At 39.9% G+C, this 18,064-nt stretch overlaps 1 protein-coding gene across 4 annotated transcripts in view; it reads right to left on the bottom strand.

Annotated features, from left to right (window-relative positions):
* LOC140198965 (POU domain, class 2, transcription factor 1-like) overlaps nt 1–18,064 on the bottom strand; it is a 182,807-nt gene that overhangs the window by 145,337 nt on the left and 19,406 nt on the right. Inside the window, exon 2 of one of the 4 annotated variants that reach the window (XM_072260282.1) lies at nt 16,358–16,473. The exons of the other annotated variants lie outside the window; for them this stretch is intronic. Within the exon in view, the coding sequence (XP_072116383.1) occupies nt 16,358–16,385 (28 nt within the window). The 5' untranslated portion in view covers nt 16,386–16,473. The remainder of the gene's footprint in view (nt 1–16,357; nt 16,474–18,064) is intronic. 4 annotated transcript variants of the gene reach the window in all.

Genomic DNA, 18,064 nt, shown 5'->3' with positions numbered 1-18,064 from the left:
GGAATAAGGTGGATGATCTTGTCATACAGCTACAGATTGGCAGGTATGATATTGTGGCCATCACTGAGACCTGGCTAAAGGATGCATGTCTCTGGGAGCTGAACGTCCAAGGATACATGGTGTATCAGAAGGATAGGAAGGTAGGCAGAGGGGGAGGCATGGCTTTATTGGTAAGAAATGATATTAAATCATTAGAAAGAGGTGATATAGGATCGGAAGGTGCAGAATCTTTATGGGTTGAGCTAAGAAATCACAGGGGTAAAAGGACCCTGATGGCAGTTATTTATAAGCCTCCAAACAGCTGCAGTGATGTGGACTACAAATTACAACAAGAAATAGAAAAGGCTTGTCAGAAGGGCAGTGTTATGATAATTGTGGGGGATTTTAACATGCGAGTGGATTGGGAAAATCAGGTCAGCACTGGATCTCAAGAGAGAGAATTTGTAGAATGTCTGCGAGATGGCTTTTTAGAACAGCTTGTTGTTGAGCCCACTAGGGGATCGGTTGTACTGGATTGGGTATTGTGTAATGAACCTGAGGCGATTAGAGAGATTGAGGTGAAGGAACCCTTAGGAGGCAGTGATCATAACATGATTGAGTTCACTGTGAAATTTGAAAAAGAGAAGCCAAAATCTGATGTGTCGGTATTTTAGTGGAGTAAAGGAAATTACAGTGGCATGAGCGAGGAATTGGCCAAAGTTGACTGGAAAGGGACACTGGCAGGAAGGACGGCAGTGCAGAGGTGGCTGGAGTTTATGCGAGAAGTGAGAAAGGTGCAAGACAGATATATTCCAAAAAAGAAGAAATTTTTGAATGGAAAAAGGATGCAACCGTGGTTGACAAGAGAAGTCAAAGCCGAAGTTAAAACAAAGGAGAGGGCATACAAGGAAGCAAAAATTAGTGGGAAGACAGAGGACTGGGAAGTTTTTAAAAGCTTACAAAAGGAAACTAAGAAGGTCATAAAGAGGGAAAGGATTAACTATGAAAGGAAGCTAGCAAATAATATCAAAGAGGATACTAAAAGTTTTTTCAAGTATATAAAGAGTAAAAGACAGGTGAGAGTAGATATAGGACCGATAGAAAATGATGCTGGAGAAATTGTAATGGGAGATAAGGAGATGGCGGAGGAACTGAATGAGTATTTTGCATCAGTCTTCACTGAGGAAGAAATCAGCAGTATACCGGACACTCAAGGGTGGCAGGGAAGAGAAGTGTGTGCAGTCACAATTACGACCGAGATAATAATCAGGAAGCTGAATAGTATAAAGGTAGATAAATCTCCCGGACCAGATGGAATGCACCCTTGTGTTCTGAAGGAAGTAGCTGTGGAGATGGCAGAGGCATTAGCAATGATCTTTCTGAAGTCAATAGATTCTGGCATGGTTCCAGAGGACTGGAAGATTGCAAATCTCACTCCGCTAATTAAGAAGGGAGCAAAGGAAATTATAGACCTGTTAGCTTGACATCGGTGGTTGGGAAGTTGTTGGAGTCGATTGTCAAGGATCAGGTTATACAGTACCTACAGGCATATGACAAGATAGGCAGAACTCAGCATGGATTTTCTTAAAGGAAAATCCTGCCTGACAAACCTATTACAATTTTTTGAGGAAATTACAAGTAGGCTAGATAAGGGAGATGTAGTGAATGTTGTATATTTGGATTTTCAGAAGGCCTTTGACAAGGTGCCACACGAGGCTACTTAACAAGATAAGAGCCCATGGAATTACGGGAAAGTTACACACTTGGATAGAGCGTTGGGTGATTGGCAGGAAACAGAGAGTGGGAATAAAGGGATACTATTCTGGTTGGCTGCCGGTTACCAGTGGTGTTCCACAGGGGTCCGTGTTGGGGCCGCTTCTTTTTACATTATACATCAACGATTTGGATTATGGAATAGATGGCTTTGTGGCTAAGTTTGCTGACGAAGGTAGGTGGAGGGGCCAGTAGTGCTGAGGAAACAGAGTCTGCAGAGAGACTTGGATAGACTGGAAGAATGGGCAAAGTGGCAAATGAAATACAATGATGAAAAGCGTATGGTTATGCACTTTGGCAGAAAAAAATAAACGGGCAGACTATTATTTAAATGGGGAAAGAATTCAAAGTTCTGAGATGCAAAGGGACTTGGGAGTCCTCATACAGGATACTCTTAAGGTTAACCTCCAGGTTGAGTCGGTGGTGAAGGCGGCGAATGCAAGGTTGGCATTCATTTCTAGAGGAATAGAGTATAGGAGCAGGGATGCGATGTTGAGGCTCTATAAGGCTGGTGAGACCTCACTTGAAGCACTGTGGGCAGTTTTGGTCTCCTTATTTAAGAAAGGATGTGCTGACGTTGGAGAGGGTACAGAGAAGATTCACTAGAATGATTCCAGGAATGAGAGGGTTAACATACGAGGAACGTTTGTCCGCTCTTGGGCTGTATTCCTTGGAGTTTCGAAGAATGAGGGGAGACCTCATAGAAACATTTCAAATGTTGAAAGGCATGGACAGAGTGGATGTGGCAAAGTTATTTCCCATGATGGGGGAGTCTAGTACGAGGGGGCATGACTTAAGGATTGAAGGGCGCCCATTCAGAACAGAAATGCGAAGAAATTTTTTAGCCAGAGGGTGGTGAATCTATGGAATTTATTGCTATGGGCAGCAGTGGAGGCCAAGTCAATGGGTGTATTTAAGGCAGAGATTGATAGGTATCTGAGTAGCCAGGGCATCAAAGGTTATGGTGAGAAGGCGAGGGAGTGGGACTAAATAGGAGAAAATGGATCAGCTCATGATAAAATGGCGGAGCAGACTCGATGGGCCGAATGGCCTACTTCTGCTCCTTTGTCTTATGGTCTTATGGTCTTAAATACCTGCCACTGTTGTTCCACTGTCATCCCTGCTAGGGTATTGTTCCATTGAACTTTGGGTAGTTCCTCCCTCATAGCTCCATAGTTCCCTTTGTGCAAATGTAATACTGACACTTCTGATTTTCCCTTCTCCCTCTCAATTTGTAGATTAAAACTTATCATATTATGGTTACTACCTCCTAATGGCTCCTTTACCTTGAGGTCCCTGATCAAATCCGGTTCATTGCACAACATTAAATCTAGAATTTGCTTCTCTCTGGTAGGCTCCAGTACAAGCTGTTCTAACTATCCATCTCGGAGGCACTCCACAAACTCCCTTTCTTGGGGTCCAGTACCAACCTGATTCCTCCAGTCTACCTGCATGTTGAAATTCCCCATAACAACTGTAGCATTACCTTTGCAACATGCCAATTTTAACTCTTGATTCAACTTACACCCTACATCCAGACTACTGTTTGGGGGCCTGTAGATAACTCCCGTTAGGGTCTTTCTACCCTTAGAATTTCTCAGTTCTATCCATACTGACTCTATGTCTCCTGATTCTATGTCCCCCCTCACAAGGGACTGAATATCATTCCTCACCAACAGACCCACCCCACCCCCTCTGCCCATCAGCCTGTCCTTTCAATAGGACGTATAACTTTGAATATTCATCTCCCAGGCCCTGTCCACTTGAAGCCATGTCTCTGTTATTCCCACAACATCATACTGGCCAATTTCCAACTGTGCCTCAAGCTCATCCACTTTATTTCTTATACTGCATGCATTCATATATACTTTTAATTCATTACTCCCCTCACCTTTCATATCAATTCCTATTTCACTTAGCCATACTGTAGGATCCCTTCTTGAGCTTTCTGCTCTGTTGATTCTGTTGTCCTTCTTAACTTTTCTTATTCTCACTTTCCCTTTAACTCCATCCTTATATTCCCAGTTCGTCCCCTCCCCCCCCCCCCCCCACTACTTAGTTTAAACACACCCCGTGTTGCAGTGGCAAACCTGCCTGCCAGAATGCTGGTCCCCCGCCTATTAAGGTGCAACCCGTCCCTTTTCTACAATTCATCCTTACCCCAAAACATACCCCAGTGGTCCAAGAATATAAATCCTTGCTTCCTGCACCAGTTCCTCAGCCACACATTCAGATCCACTATCTCCCTTTAGAAGAATGCAGAGGGATCTTATTGAAACCTATCGAATATCAAATGGCCTGGACAGAATTGATGAGGGAAGATGTTTACTATAGTGGGGGAGTCCAGTACCAGAGCATCCAGCCTCAGATTAGAGGGAGGTCCATTTAGAACACAGAAGAGAAGGAACTTCTTTAGCCAGAGGGTGGTGAATCTGTGGAATTCATTGCCACAGGCGGCTGTGAAGGCTAAGTCACTGAGTATATTTCAAGCAGAGGTTGACAGATTCTTGGTTAGTCAGTGCATCAAAGGTTATGTGGAAAAGACAGGAAAATGAGGCTGATAGGGACAATATATCAGCCAGGGTGGAATGGTGGAGCCAACTCGATGGGCCAAGTGGCTAATTATGTCTTATGGCTTATAACAGCGAGAGTGCTGTCTTGAGCTTAGTGGTATATGCTTATTGGCTTTTGTATTTCCTGCCCAGTGGGAGAAAAGAGAGAAGATAGAGGGTGGGCAGGGTCTTTGATGATGCTAGCTGCTTTACTAAGGCAGAGAGAAGAAGAGTCCATGGAGGGGAGGCTGGTTTCCATGATCTGCTGAGCTGTGTCCACAACTCTCTGCAGTTTTTTTTAGTCACAGCAATGCCTGAGTTGTCATATCAGGCTTCAATACATTCAGATAGAATACATTCTATGACATATCAATTTCTTTAGCATCTTGAGAACGTAGGGGTACTGGTGAGCTTACTTGGCCATGGCATTAACATGGTTGGAGCAGTACCAGTAGAGGTTATTGGTGATTTTCACTCCTAGGAAATGGAAGCTCTCAATCTCAGCACCATTGATATAAACAGGGGGATGTACATCTCCCTCCACCTCCCTTTCCTGAAATCAATGATCAACTCTTTTTGCTGACATTAAGGTAAAGGTTGTTGTCATGACACTATGTTACAAAACTCTCCATCTCCTTTCCATATGGCAGATCATTGTTGTCCGAGATGCAGCCCACTATAGTTGTATCATCTGAAAACTTACAGAAGAGATAGAGCAGAATCTTACCATACATTGTGGATATAGAGAAAAGGGTAAGGGGCTAAGGAAGCAACCTTGTGGAGCAACAGTGTTATGAATAGTCATGAGTGTTACTGCCTATCCCTATTGATTGCAGTCTTATAGTTAGAAAGCTGAGGACCTATATGCAGTGGGAGCTGGTGAATTCCAGGTTTCGTTGTTTGGTGATGAGTTTGTTCAGAATTATCAAATTGTAGGTAGAGCTTTAATCAATAAGCAATAGTCTAACGTAGGGGTCTTTACTGTGCAGATGCTCCAGAAATGAGTGTAGGGCCAGGGAGGCTGCATCCAGTGAGGACCTGGTTCAGTGCTAGTCAAGGTTGGCTAGGCATTTAAAGTTGAGGCATGCTGTACCCAACTCCTTAAAGCAATTCGTGATGGTAGATGTCAGAGCCACCAGGCAGAAGTCAGTGAGGCACGTTACCTTGTTTATCTTAGATACAGCGATGAGAATGGACCTTTTAAAGCAGGTGGTAATAACCATGTCCAAGCAAGTGCTTTTGGCAACAAATGCAATATACAAAGTTGGAAGTGAAAGTAAATCACTGCTTCAAATGAAATGTACAGTTGCAACTATGGTTGATGTTGCACATAACCATGACGAGATGTGGAAATTCATGGGAAAAAAGTATCTGCGAATGGTCCCTCAGAAAGCTAAAGGAGCTGTGCAATTTATCTACTATTCCATCGTGTTGAAAATATCAAAACTTAAGGAAAATGTGTAAATTGGTAGGATGGAAGATAAGAACAGAAGAAAATCTATTCTTAAACTGGTTGGAAAGAGTGGGGTAGAGTTGGTCTAGAAATTAAACTGGCAAAGTTGAGAACTTTGACAACTCTGGAGGAGGGGATGCCACAACTGAGGCGAAAGGAAGATATACAACACGCACTGGTGGAAGATGGCATCATCAGTACAGCTGAATTAAGAAATCAAGAAAATTATAATCTTCGTTTGTGGGCAGTGACCTACAGTGATCCCTCAATCTCTTAACTATTAACTCTGAAATAATTAGTATTTGTTATAAATTTGTATATTAATTTACATTACTGATACCTGGTGTAAATTTATGATGACCAGCATTCACAATGGACAACTATTTGAATACATACTACACGTGTTTGCAGTTGTTACACAAGTTTTTAAATCTTAAGTGATAAATTGCACAATGGGATATTAACAGAAATGCGGCAATGTTAACCAGCATACATTAAATAATGTCTCTACTAAGTACTGAAGATGTAAATTTCAGATGAATGCACAAAAATTTCCAATGAATTCAATTATTTGCTCATTAGATTTTAATAAAATTGGTTTATAATTTTAGATAAAAATATTGCAAGCAATGATACTATATCTAAGCAGATTTACTGCAATCAATAATTGAAATATCTTTCAACCTCAGAAGTTAGTTGCTTCCACATGTGGACCAAGGATGTACTTCCACATAATACAGAAAGAAAATTGCATATTTGGCACTTGTGGTATCCAAATAAAAAAAATAACATACAGTGAAGTGGAGAGCTCTAATATACACTCAGTGGTCACTCTATTAGGTACACCTATACATCTGCTTATTAATTCAAATATCTTAATCACCCAATCACGTGGCAGCAACTCAATGCATAAAAGCAAATAGTCAAAATATGCAGTTGTTGTTCAGACCAAACATCAGAATGGGGAAGAAATGTGATCTAAGTAACTTTGACTGTGGAATGATTGCTGGTGCCAGACTGGGCGGCTTGAGCATCTCAGAAACTGCTGATCTCCTGGGAGTTTCACGTAACAGTCTCTAGAGTTTACAGAGAATGGTGCAAAGAATAGAAACCATCCAGTGAACAGCAGTTCTGTGGGCAAAAATACCTTGTTAATGAAAGTGGTCTGAAGAGAATGGCCAGACTAACTCAAGCTAATCTCAATTAACCACGCGTTACAACAGTGGTATGCAGAAGAGCATCTTTGAACACATAAAAGATTGAACCTTGAAGTGAATGGGCTACAGTAGCTGTAGATAAGACTGCAAGACACAGGAGAAGAATTAGGCCATTTGGCCCTTCCAGTCTACTCCGCCAATCATGGCTGATTCTTTTCCCCTCCTCAGCCTTCTCCCCGTAACCTGTGATGCCGTATCCAATAAAGAACCTATCAAGCTCTGCCTTCAATACAGCCAACGACCTGGCCTCCACAACTGCCCATTGTAATAAATTCCAGAAATTTACCACCCTCGGGCTAAACAAATTTCTCCACATGAACAAACAGAAATATACTCAGCAATCATTTTATTAGGTACCTCCTGTGCCTAATAAAATGGCCATTAAGTGTATACCTTAACAATAAATGACCACAGCACACTTAAGTACTTGGCAAACCAAAAAGGTATATTTTACCAAACAAGTTGTGCTTTAAGCAAAACAGGTGCAGCCCCATTTAATAATCAGTACAAAGCCCTCTAGATGCCATAATTAAACAGACAGATGTTTTAACTAAAGTCAAAGTCAGAATAAATTTGCTGTAGAACATGACCACAAAGCGAACATTACCAATTACTGCATCCTATTAACAGAAGGAACTAACTAAAAAATCCCCTTCTGCCCCAACAGACTTCGTGAACGTTGACCAAATGACTGAGTTCTTCAATTTCCTGTAGCAGAAAAAGCAATGAGAAATTATGGCAGATTAACATTTGTCACAATAAAAATAACTGTGTTGTCTGACTTGAACTACGAAACATCTGTGTACCTATTCATTCTTTAAGTTAAACTTTTTACCAGATTGCACATTACCTGTGATTACTTATTAGCAGTCACAGATGAAAAGCATTTGACAGCAAAAAACTCAGAACATTGGAAATAAAATAAAGGAAATAAAGTTTAGCATAATATTACACTCGAGAATTTGCAAGTAGGAGAGAAAAGAATCACAACTTCAAGTTCTTTACTTCTTGAAAATAAAAAAAAGTCAAAAGGAACAATAGCCTTTTAACCATAAGATATAGGAGCAGAAGTAGGCCATAAGGACCATCAAGTCTGCTCCGCCATTCAATCATGGGCTAATCCAATTCTTCTAGTCATCACCACTCCCCTGCCTTCTCCCCAAACCCTTTGATGCCCTGGCTAATCAAGAATCTATCTATCTCTGTCTTAAATGGCTCTCTATTTCCTCCACAATGACTTGGCCTCCACAGCCGCTCATGGCAACAAATTCCATAGATTTACCGCCCTCTGACTAAAGTAATTTCTTCACATTTCAGCTCTAAATGGGCGTCCTTCAATCCTGAAATCGAGCCCTCTTGTCCTGGACTCCCCTACCATGGGAAATAACTTTGCTATATCTAATCTGTTCAAGCCTGTTAACATTTGGAATGCTTCTATGAAATTCCCCCCCCCCCCATTCTCCTGAACTCCAGGGAATACAGCCTAAAAGCTGCCAGACGTTCCTCATATGGTAACCCATTCATTCCTGGAATCACTCTCGTGAATCTTCTCCAAACCCTCTCCAATGTCATTATAGCCTTTCCAAAATAAGGAGCCCAAAACCGCACACAATACTCCAAGTGTGGTCTCGAGTGCCTTATAGAGCCTTAACATCACATCCCTGCTCTTATATTCTATACCTCTAGAAATGAATGCCAACACTGCAATTGCCTTGTGCACCACTGACTCAACCTGGAGGTTAACCTTTAGGGTATCCTGAACAAGGACTCCCAAGTCCCTTTGCACCTCTGCATTTTGAATTCTCTCCCGGTCAAAATAATAGTCTGCCATTTATTTCTTCCAGCAAAGTGCATGACTATACACTTTCCAAGATTATATTTCATTTGCCACTTCTTTGCCCATTCACCTAAACTATCCAAGTCTCTCTGCAGGCTCTCTGTTTTCTCAATACTACTCACTCCTCCACCTATCTTTGCATCATCGGCAAATTTAACCACAAATCCATTAATCCCATAGTCCAAATCATTGACATACATCATAAAGAGCAGCAGTCCCAACACCGACCCAGTGGAACTCCATTGGTAACTGGCAGCCAGCCAAAATAGGATCCCTTTATTCCCACTCTCTGCTTTCTGCCAATCAGTCAATGCTCCACCCATGCTAGTAACTCCCTATAATTCCATGGGATCTTATCTTGCTAAGCAGCCTCATGTGTGGCACCTTGTCAAAGGCCTTCTAAAAATTCAAGTACACTACATCTACTACATCTCCTTTGTCTATCCTGCTTGTAATTTCCTCAAAAAATTGCAGTAGGTTAGTCAAGCAGGATTTTCCTTTCAAGAAACCATGCTGCCTTTGGTCTATCTTGTCATAGGCATCCAGGTATTCTGTAATCTCGTCCCTAACAATTGATTCCAACAACTTCCCAACCACTGACGTCAGGCTAACAGGTCTATAGTTTCCTTTCTGCTGCCTCCCACCCTTCTTAAATAGCAGAGTAACATATGCAATTTTCCCGTCATCCAGTACAATGCCAGAATATATTGATTCTTTAAAGATCATTGTTAATGCCTCCGCAATCTCTCCAGCTATGTCCTTCAAAACCCGAGGGTGCTTTCCATCAGGTCCAGAAGATTTATCCACCCTCAGACTATTAAGCTTCCTGAGCACCTTCTCAGTCGTAATTTTCACTACACATACTTCACTTCCCTGACACTCTTGAATGTCCAGTATACTGCAGATATCTTCCCCTATGATGCAAAATACACATTCAGTTCCTCTGCCATCTCTGCATCTCACATTACAATATCTCCAGGGTCATTTTCTATTGGTCCTATATCTACCCTCAACTCTCTTCTACCCTTTATATACTTAAAAAGCTTTTAGGTTCTTCTTTGATATTAATCACCAGCTTCCTTTCATAATTCATCTTTTCCTTCCAAATGACCTTCTTGGTTTCCTTTTGCAAGTTTTTATAAGCTTCTCAATCCTCTATCTGCCCATTGGCTTTGGCTTTGGCTTCCTTGTATGCCCTCTCTTTTGTTTTTACTTTGGCTCTGACTTCACTTGTCAGCCACGGTAGTGTCCTTCTTCCATTCGAAAATTTCCTCTTATTGGGAACATAGCTTGCACTTCCCTCATTTTTTTGCAGTAACTCCAGCTGTCCTTCCTGCTAGTGTCTCTTTCCAGTCAACCTTGGTCAGTTCCCCTCTCACACCACTGCAATTTCCTTTATTCCACTGAAATACTGAGCCCATCTTATAAAATTCCAGCACTACAGAAGCTCCAAAGACCTTGTCCCTGGGAGAGGAAGGGTCTTCGATGGGCTACACCTTGACAGATTGAAAGACTGGCCCAGGACAGAGGACTCTGGCGAGCAGCTGTCGGCGACCTATGTCCATGTTTAGCACAGACATCATTGGTCAAAGAGTATGTAATTGTAGTGCATTCATCAATGTTTTATCATATCTCATCTGCCACCTACTCATGGTAAAGGTTGCATTTTTGGGAGGACAAGGCAAAGAAGTGGAAGCAAGTTGCTGTATCCATTTTTGTAAATAGCAACAATGAGAGTGAATGTTCAGAGTAGTGGATTGAGCACCACCCAAAACTGATGCTTTGTTCTGGATGGAGTTGGATTTGCACTCAGGCAAATGATGAGTTTTTAAATCTCAATTCTGGTGTCTTAATGATGGAAAAGCTTTGGAGGGGAAGTAGTAGGTTACTGCTTGTTACCAATAATGGTATAAATTTATTCATATTTATTAATAATAAATTTATTTATCATAGCTGGGTGGCAGTGTGAAATGTGAGGAGGATGTTATGAGAATGCAGGGTGACCTGGACAGGTTGGATGAGTGGGCAGATGCAGTTTAATGTGGATAAATGTGAGGTTATCCACTTTGGTGGCAAGAACAGGAAGGCAGATTACTAACTGAACCATGTCAAGTTAGGAAAAGGGGAAGTACAATGAGATCTAGGTGTCCTTGTTGATCAGTCACTGAAAGTAAGCATACAGGTACAGCAGGCAGTGAAGAAAGCTAATAGCATGTTGGCCTTCATAACAAGGGGAGTTGAGTATAGGAGCAAGAAGGTCCTTCTGCAGTTGTACAGGGCCCTGGTGAGACCACACCTGGAGTATTGTGTACAGTTTTGGTCTCCAAATTTGAGGAAGGACATTCTAGCTATTGAGGGAGTGCAGCATAGGTTCATGAGGTTAATTCCCGGGATGGCGGGACAGTCATATGTTGAAAGATTGGAGCAATTGGGGTTGTATACACTGGAATTTAGAAGGATGAGAGGGGATCTGATTGAAACATAAGATTATTAGGGGATTGGACACGTTAGAGGCAGGAAACATGTTCCCGATGTTGGGGCAGTCCAGAACCAGAGGCCACAGTTTAAGAATAAGGGGTAGACAATTTAGAACGGAGTTGAGGAAAAACTTTTTCACACAGAGGGTTGTGGTTCTGTGGAATGCTCTGCCTCAGAAGGCAGTGGAGGCCAATTCCCTGGATTCTTTCAAGAAAGAGTTAGATAGAGCTCTTAAAGATTGCGGAGTGAAGGGATATGGGGAGAAGGCAGGAAAAGGATACTGATTGTGGATGATCAGACATGATCACAGTGAATGGTGGTGCTGGCTCGAAGGGCTGAATGGCCTACTCCTGCACCTATTGTCAAGCTCCTCACCTGCTTTTGCTTTGAGTTTCTACATTATGTACTTGAGTTTCTAGTCAATAGTAACCCCCTAGATATTAAATCTACATAAAGCTGGATATAACAAATTAGCAGAAAACATGTGGAGGATAAATTTATGGAGTGTATGAAAGATTTTTTTTAAGATATTGATTAAAAAAAAAGACAAGCTATTTTAAATCTAGTATAATGAAACAAATGGTTACTGTTCCCCATAATGTCCTTAATACAGATCATTAATCACAATGTTAACTCTAAATATAAAGATTGAAAGTAATTGATTTTGATCTGAAACCAGTTATAGAACAAAAATGCAAATGCATGAGACATCAGTTGACAATGGTATATTAAGCAACTGAATTTAACTGACAGTTAAGCAATAATGGCTAACTGCTAAAGAATTTACACAAAATTTAGAAGGTATATATGCATTGCCAACCTCAAAATACCATATATCCCAAGAACAGTTCACACAGGCTGGAAAGTAGCAACTGTCATCTTAGTATTTAAGAAAGGAGGGAGAAAGAAAACAGCTTGATCCAAGTAGCAGAATCCATGCTGGAAAATGCAGCAAATGTTTAAGCAGACTACTTCCTGAGATGGCAGGTGTCACATGAATAAAGATGAAATAGTCTTGGCCTGTCTGCACTCGGATTTAGAAAAAGTGACCTCATTAAAATGTACAATATCAATAAAAATTTGAATATTAAAGGAATTAAGGCTTATGGAGTTACAGCAGGAAAGCAACACTGAGATGGAAGATAACAAAGAGATGGATAACCTACTCTTACTTCTATTTCTTGTTCTTAAGTTAATGGTGAGATGACTGAGAATCCTACACATCTGCAATGGTTATTTCTGTGCTACAGATTTACTTGATATTGCAATTCTAATCTTTGCCCAGGTCTCTCCTTTTTTAAACATGTGAGAAAGACTACTTCAATATACAGAGGATTCCAGTTAATAAGGCCATCGATTAATCAGGGGAGCCAATTATTGGGGACAACACTTGAAGAACAAAAAACAAATCGTGAAAATTGCCAGGATTCCCTTCATTTATTTGGGATACTATGCCGCTTAATTGGGGCAGGAAACTGTTGCCGATGCGCACTTGTGCAGCTGTTAGACACTACACCGTGCTTAGAGCAAATAGTTTTTAAATAGCGTTGGTTGTGTACGCTTGTGTTATGTTATCCATCTGGGCAGACCGACACCAATTCAAAAAACAGTGATTTTTAATTATTTTGTTTTTTTATTTGGACTTGAAAATTTTTCAGACCCTTTGCAAGATGCAATGAATAGATCTGACACTAGCCAAAAAAAATTACGCTGGGTGTCTGCGCTGATTTTGTTCATTTACGTCAAAAGAGCATTGTAGCGTCCATTAGACGAATTCCTCTGTTGATACCTATTAGGAACTAATACATAGTTTTATACTACTGTAATGGTATTGGTAATGTTCCAGTTTGTTCTGTATTTCATTTACTCTGTTACTCAGTTAATGTAACTTTAACTACTTCCATGAAATTTTTAGGTGATTCAATTAACTGAAATCCTAGAATAGAACTTTCTGCAAATGTTCTCATTATTATGCACTAATTCACAAATGTCCCTAATTGAAGGCAGTCTTACTTCTTCACTTCTATTCTGCTAAATCTATTGTGTCATCTCCATTTTAATTCTTGCAATGCAATTCCTTACTTGTACTCCAAGTACAAATGCAATGTAATCATTCAATGTGTCCTCCTTTTCTTTAGGAACATGCTTAAATTGCTTTAATACCTCAATCTCTATTATGATACAGTTCATTCCTTTTCTTTAAATGGAATAATCAAAAATAGTTTTTTCTCAACATAATCAAGGCATTAGCAATAGAAAAATGTAAAATCAGGCTACATTTCATACTTTAGATTGTCATTGAGAGTGTAGTGACCACCTCTATCACAGTTTGGTTTCCCGCCACCTCCTCCCCTCCAAGTCTAGGTTGCAGTGAGCGGTCCACTCAGCAGGGATCATTGGCTGTCAGCTACAGACATTAAAACGACTTGTTCCTTCGCACAGCGAAGAAAAGAGCCAAAAAAAAAACTACTGACTCCACCCACCCTACCAGTTACCTATTCACCAAACTGCCATCAGGGAGACACTACAAGTCCATTGCCACCAAGACTACACATCATCTCTGAAGCTTCTTTCCTGTAGCTATCCTGCTTCTCAAAAATATTCACTCAGGTGTAATACGCCGAATGTCTCTGCACAACATCCATGAAATGATCTTCTCTGCTTTCTTTATTCTGCATAATTATTGAGTCTGTTCTAATGTTCACATTTAAGTTTGATTATTGTCATTGGCCATGTGACCATTCTGCTAATTGCTCGTGGCTGTTTGCACTATTGTCTTGTAAATTGTTAGTTGCTATTGTGTTGTCTTGTTATAATATTGTCCTGTGTTTTATGCTTGGCACTGAACCACAATCAATTTATGTTTCACATACTGGCAACAAAGTGACTGATTCTGATTGAATGAGGCACTTTATTCTATCAGTTCAAAAGGAAGGAAGTCCTTTGCCAAAATATAACAATATCCACAATACGATCAATTACACATATTTTTTATATATTTTTTAAACAGGCAATCCCATCTTGTTGAATACTTCATCATTCCTGCCAAAAAAAACATTTAGTTTGCATACGCTCAAGATGACTGATACAACAATATTAATAAAAAAGTCAACAATTGTTTTATAATTCTAATGATTATCTTAGTTACAATGTGGGCAAATTATAAAAACATAACCAGCATATTTATTATTCAATGCATTAATTCAAAAACCATCATCATGGACAATTTATTCTATTAAACCCATTCCAAAGATTTGAAATCTCAGGCTGATCCAAACAATTATATTACAACATTTAAACTCATCACCTGCATCTTTAAAAAGTTACCGTTTCCTCAAAAATAAACAGATCTTAAATTGTTAGCTCTGTAAATAAGATGCAGTACTCCTGTTGTCTTTAAGTAGTGGATTTCCTACTTAAAATTCATTTGAAATGTTATACCAACAAAGGGGCATGCAAAAAAAAATTCCAAAATCAGAAAAATAATTCAAAAAGAGCTCAAATATTATGATGTTATGGCAACTAGGAAAACAGAAGATAAAGTCCACAAAGTATTGGTGTGCCAGTGCAAGATAGTTGAATGCTACAGTGGGCAACAGCAATAAAGGTTTACCACAGAAGGTCAAAAATATATATATAAACAATTTACGCATGTCTATTTAAAATATATACAAAATAACATTATCAATTCAGCAAAAACTTATTTTAAACACATGCCAAATACTTTCAAACTGTTAGTCATTAACTAAAATTGTGCTTGATTTCACAAAAAAATAAACATTTGCAAGACTGTAAAGATCACATAACAAACATAATTTCCGTTGTACAATACACAAATTTTCTGCAGTTACCATTTTCCACGGCACTAATTGGGCATAATCTACTAAAGAAGACATGTTCCACTAAGCACAAAAATGTATCATGTGATCTTGATTGTTACCCCCCCCCCCACCATTGTGTTCAAAACACAACGGTGTGATGACACCAGAACTGGAAAAAATTAATAAACCTGCATTCTGAACTAACACTGCCTTTTCCAAGGCAATGGACTAATTTTTGATCACCCAATATATCAGCAGTGAAAGATAAACATTGGGAATTCCCAGCAAAACCAGGTTGTGTTTTCTTATTAGCAGTTGGGGGTGGTGGATTGCAAGTATCATTCAGCAATTAGCTTCTCAAAAACTTTGCATCTCTAATTTTGCCACACAGTTTCCAATTCATCTCTACTTTATTAATAGAGGTTTCATATCAAACAGGATGTATCTGGAGATATGTTAGAGGATGAGAAGAATGTTTATCACCGCAAACCTTTTGCAAACCCTTAAATGCCATCATCAGGAACTGATTCATTTAACATTTGAGTTTTAATTTAATATTAAGCATTATGTAACACAATTTGGCAAAGACAAATAATAGCAGAGTGCATGAAGTTCCACAGTGAGTACCTCCTGTAGTTTTTCTTTGTTACCATGCAGGTGATCTTATGCTGCCTCAATCAAAAAGTTCAAGTACTACCAAAAGTTTTCCCCTCGCTGCGCTGGTAGGATTTTATACAAGACAAGGCAGTGGCAAATTCAGCTTTCACTCCTAAAATATTATAAAGCAGACACTTTCCAATTGAATCAATGTCACACAACATTCCCCCACACCCATAAAATAAACAGCAAACTAGCTCCTGAAGCCTTTGCAACTCCTTTCAGCCTTTTAGCATGTCTCTTATTTGCTGATTAGTTTGAATTTAAAGAACAGAGATAAGAAAGAAATAAAATTTTGGTTTCTGCTGGCCAAACAAATGTAACATTTTCCATTACAAACGGCTTTGAAAATATAACTGCGTGTAACCCATGGTTCATTGGCATATAACGTAGGCAACATAAAAATGTTCTAAGATAGAAAGCAATTTCATTGCCCTTAATGTTACCATTGTTCATTAATTCAGGTTTTGCTAAGCTACTGAGCCAGCTTATACATTAAAAATAAATCAATTACAGACTATATTTGAAAGTTACAATATTAAAATTTTACTTCTTACACGTTCCAGTATTTCCCTTTGCATTGCAATTACCTGGTTTCAGAATCCGAATCAAATTCATCAAGTGGTAACTGAATGTGGGTTACGTTGCTTCACTGATTAAAACGTTACTGGATGTAGGTGTTTTAATATCTTCATTATGGAAGTGTCTGTGAACATACAGCCATTAAATAATTGAGACAAACCTTTTCAACTGAAATACGCACGATCATATAATCACAGAAATTTACAAAACTAAATGAGGTTACATAGCCATTCATTTTAATGCTGTCAATTATAAGCTACTTATACTAATCTTACATTTTGACTCATAGTCCTGAATGCTTTAACACATCAACTGCTTATCCATGAAAAGAATGTAATAAAGGTTACTGCCACAACCAACCTTTCACAAAATGAGCTCCAAACTTCAAGTACTCTTCTGGTGGCTATTCCCCCTTCAAATTCCCCTGTAATCTTTCTAACTTTAACCCCTCCCTTAAATTTACGCACCATAGTTAAGGACTTCTTGAAGAGAGGCCTATATTTAGACCTCCTAAATAAAATATTACACATCTTGATAGTATTTCCACTCAGCCTCAACTCCACTAGAAACATCCACACCTTGTTCGTCCATGTAAGTGGAATTTTCTCCTGTGTAGATTCTCAAGTGTAGCATTCTTATAATGGATCCATCCTTGACAATTTTATACCATTCTAATTCATCCTGTAAGGCCTTTGACAAGATGCCACACATGAGGCTACTTAACAAGATAAGAGCCCATGGAATTACGGGGAAGTTACATACGTGGATAGAGCGTTGGGTGATTGGCAGGAAACAGAGAGTGGGAATAAAGGGATACTATTCTGGTTGGCTGCCGGTTACCAGTGGTGTTCCACAGGGGTCCGTGTTGGGGCCGCTTCTTTTTACATTATACATCAACGATTTGGATTATGGAATAGATGGCTTTGTGGCTAAGTTTGCTGACGAAGGTAGGTGGAGGGGCCGGTAGTGCCGAGGAAACAGAGTCTGCAAAGAGACTTGGATAGATTGGAAGAATGGGCGAAGTGGCAAATGAAATACAATGATGAAAAGTGTATGGTTATGCACTTTGACAGAAAAAATAAACGGGCAGACTATTATTTAAATGGGGAAAGAATTCAAAGTTCTGAGATGCTACGGGACTTGGGAGTTCTCGTACAGGATACCCTCAAGGTTAACCTCCAGGTTGAGTCGGTGGTGAAGGCGGCGAATGCAAGGTTGGCATTCATTTCTAGAGGAATAGAGTATAGGAGCAGGGATGCGATGTTGAGGCTCTATAAGGCGCTGATGAGACCTCACTTGGAGTACTGGGGGCAGTTTTGGTCTCCTTATTTAAGAAAGGATGTGCTGACGTTGGAGAGGGTACAGAGAAGATTCACTAGAATGATTCCGGGAATGAGAGGGTTAACATACGAGGAACGTTTGTCCACTCTTGGACTGTATTCCTTGGAGTTTAGAAGAATGAGGGGAGACCTCAGAAACATTTCGAATGTTAAAAGGCATGGACAGAGTGGATGTGGCAAAGTTGTTTCCCATGATGGGGGAGTCTAGTACGAGAGGGCATGACTTAAGGATTGAAGGGCGCCCATTCAGAACAGAAATGCGAAGACATTTTTTTAGTCAGAGGGTGGTGAGTCTATGGAATTTGTTGCCACGGGCAGCAGTGGAGGCCAAGTCATTGGGCGTATTTAAGGCAGAGATTGATAGGTTATGGTGAG

Source organism: Mobula birostris, chromosome 6 (genome assembly GCF_030028105.1).
Source record: "Mobula birostris isolate sMobBir1 chromosome 6, sMobBir1.hap1, whole genome shotgun sequence".
In the NCBI taxonomy this organism is placed as follows: Eukaryota; Metazoa; Chordata; class Chondrichthyes; order Myliobatiformes; family Myliobatidae; genus Mobula; species Mobula birostris.
The sequence above is the reverse complement of the archived record's forward strand: the minus strand, read 5'-3'. Positions and strand labels throughout refer to the sequence as shown.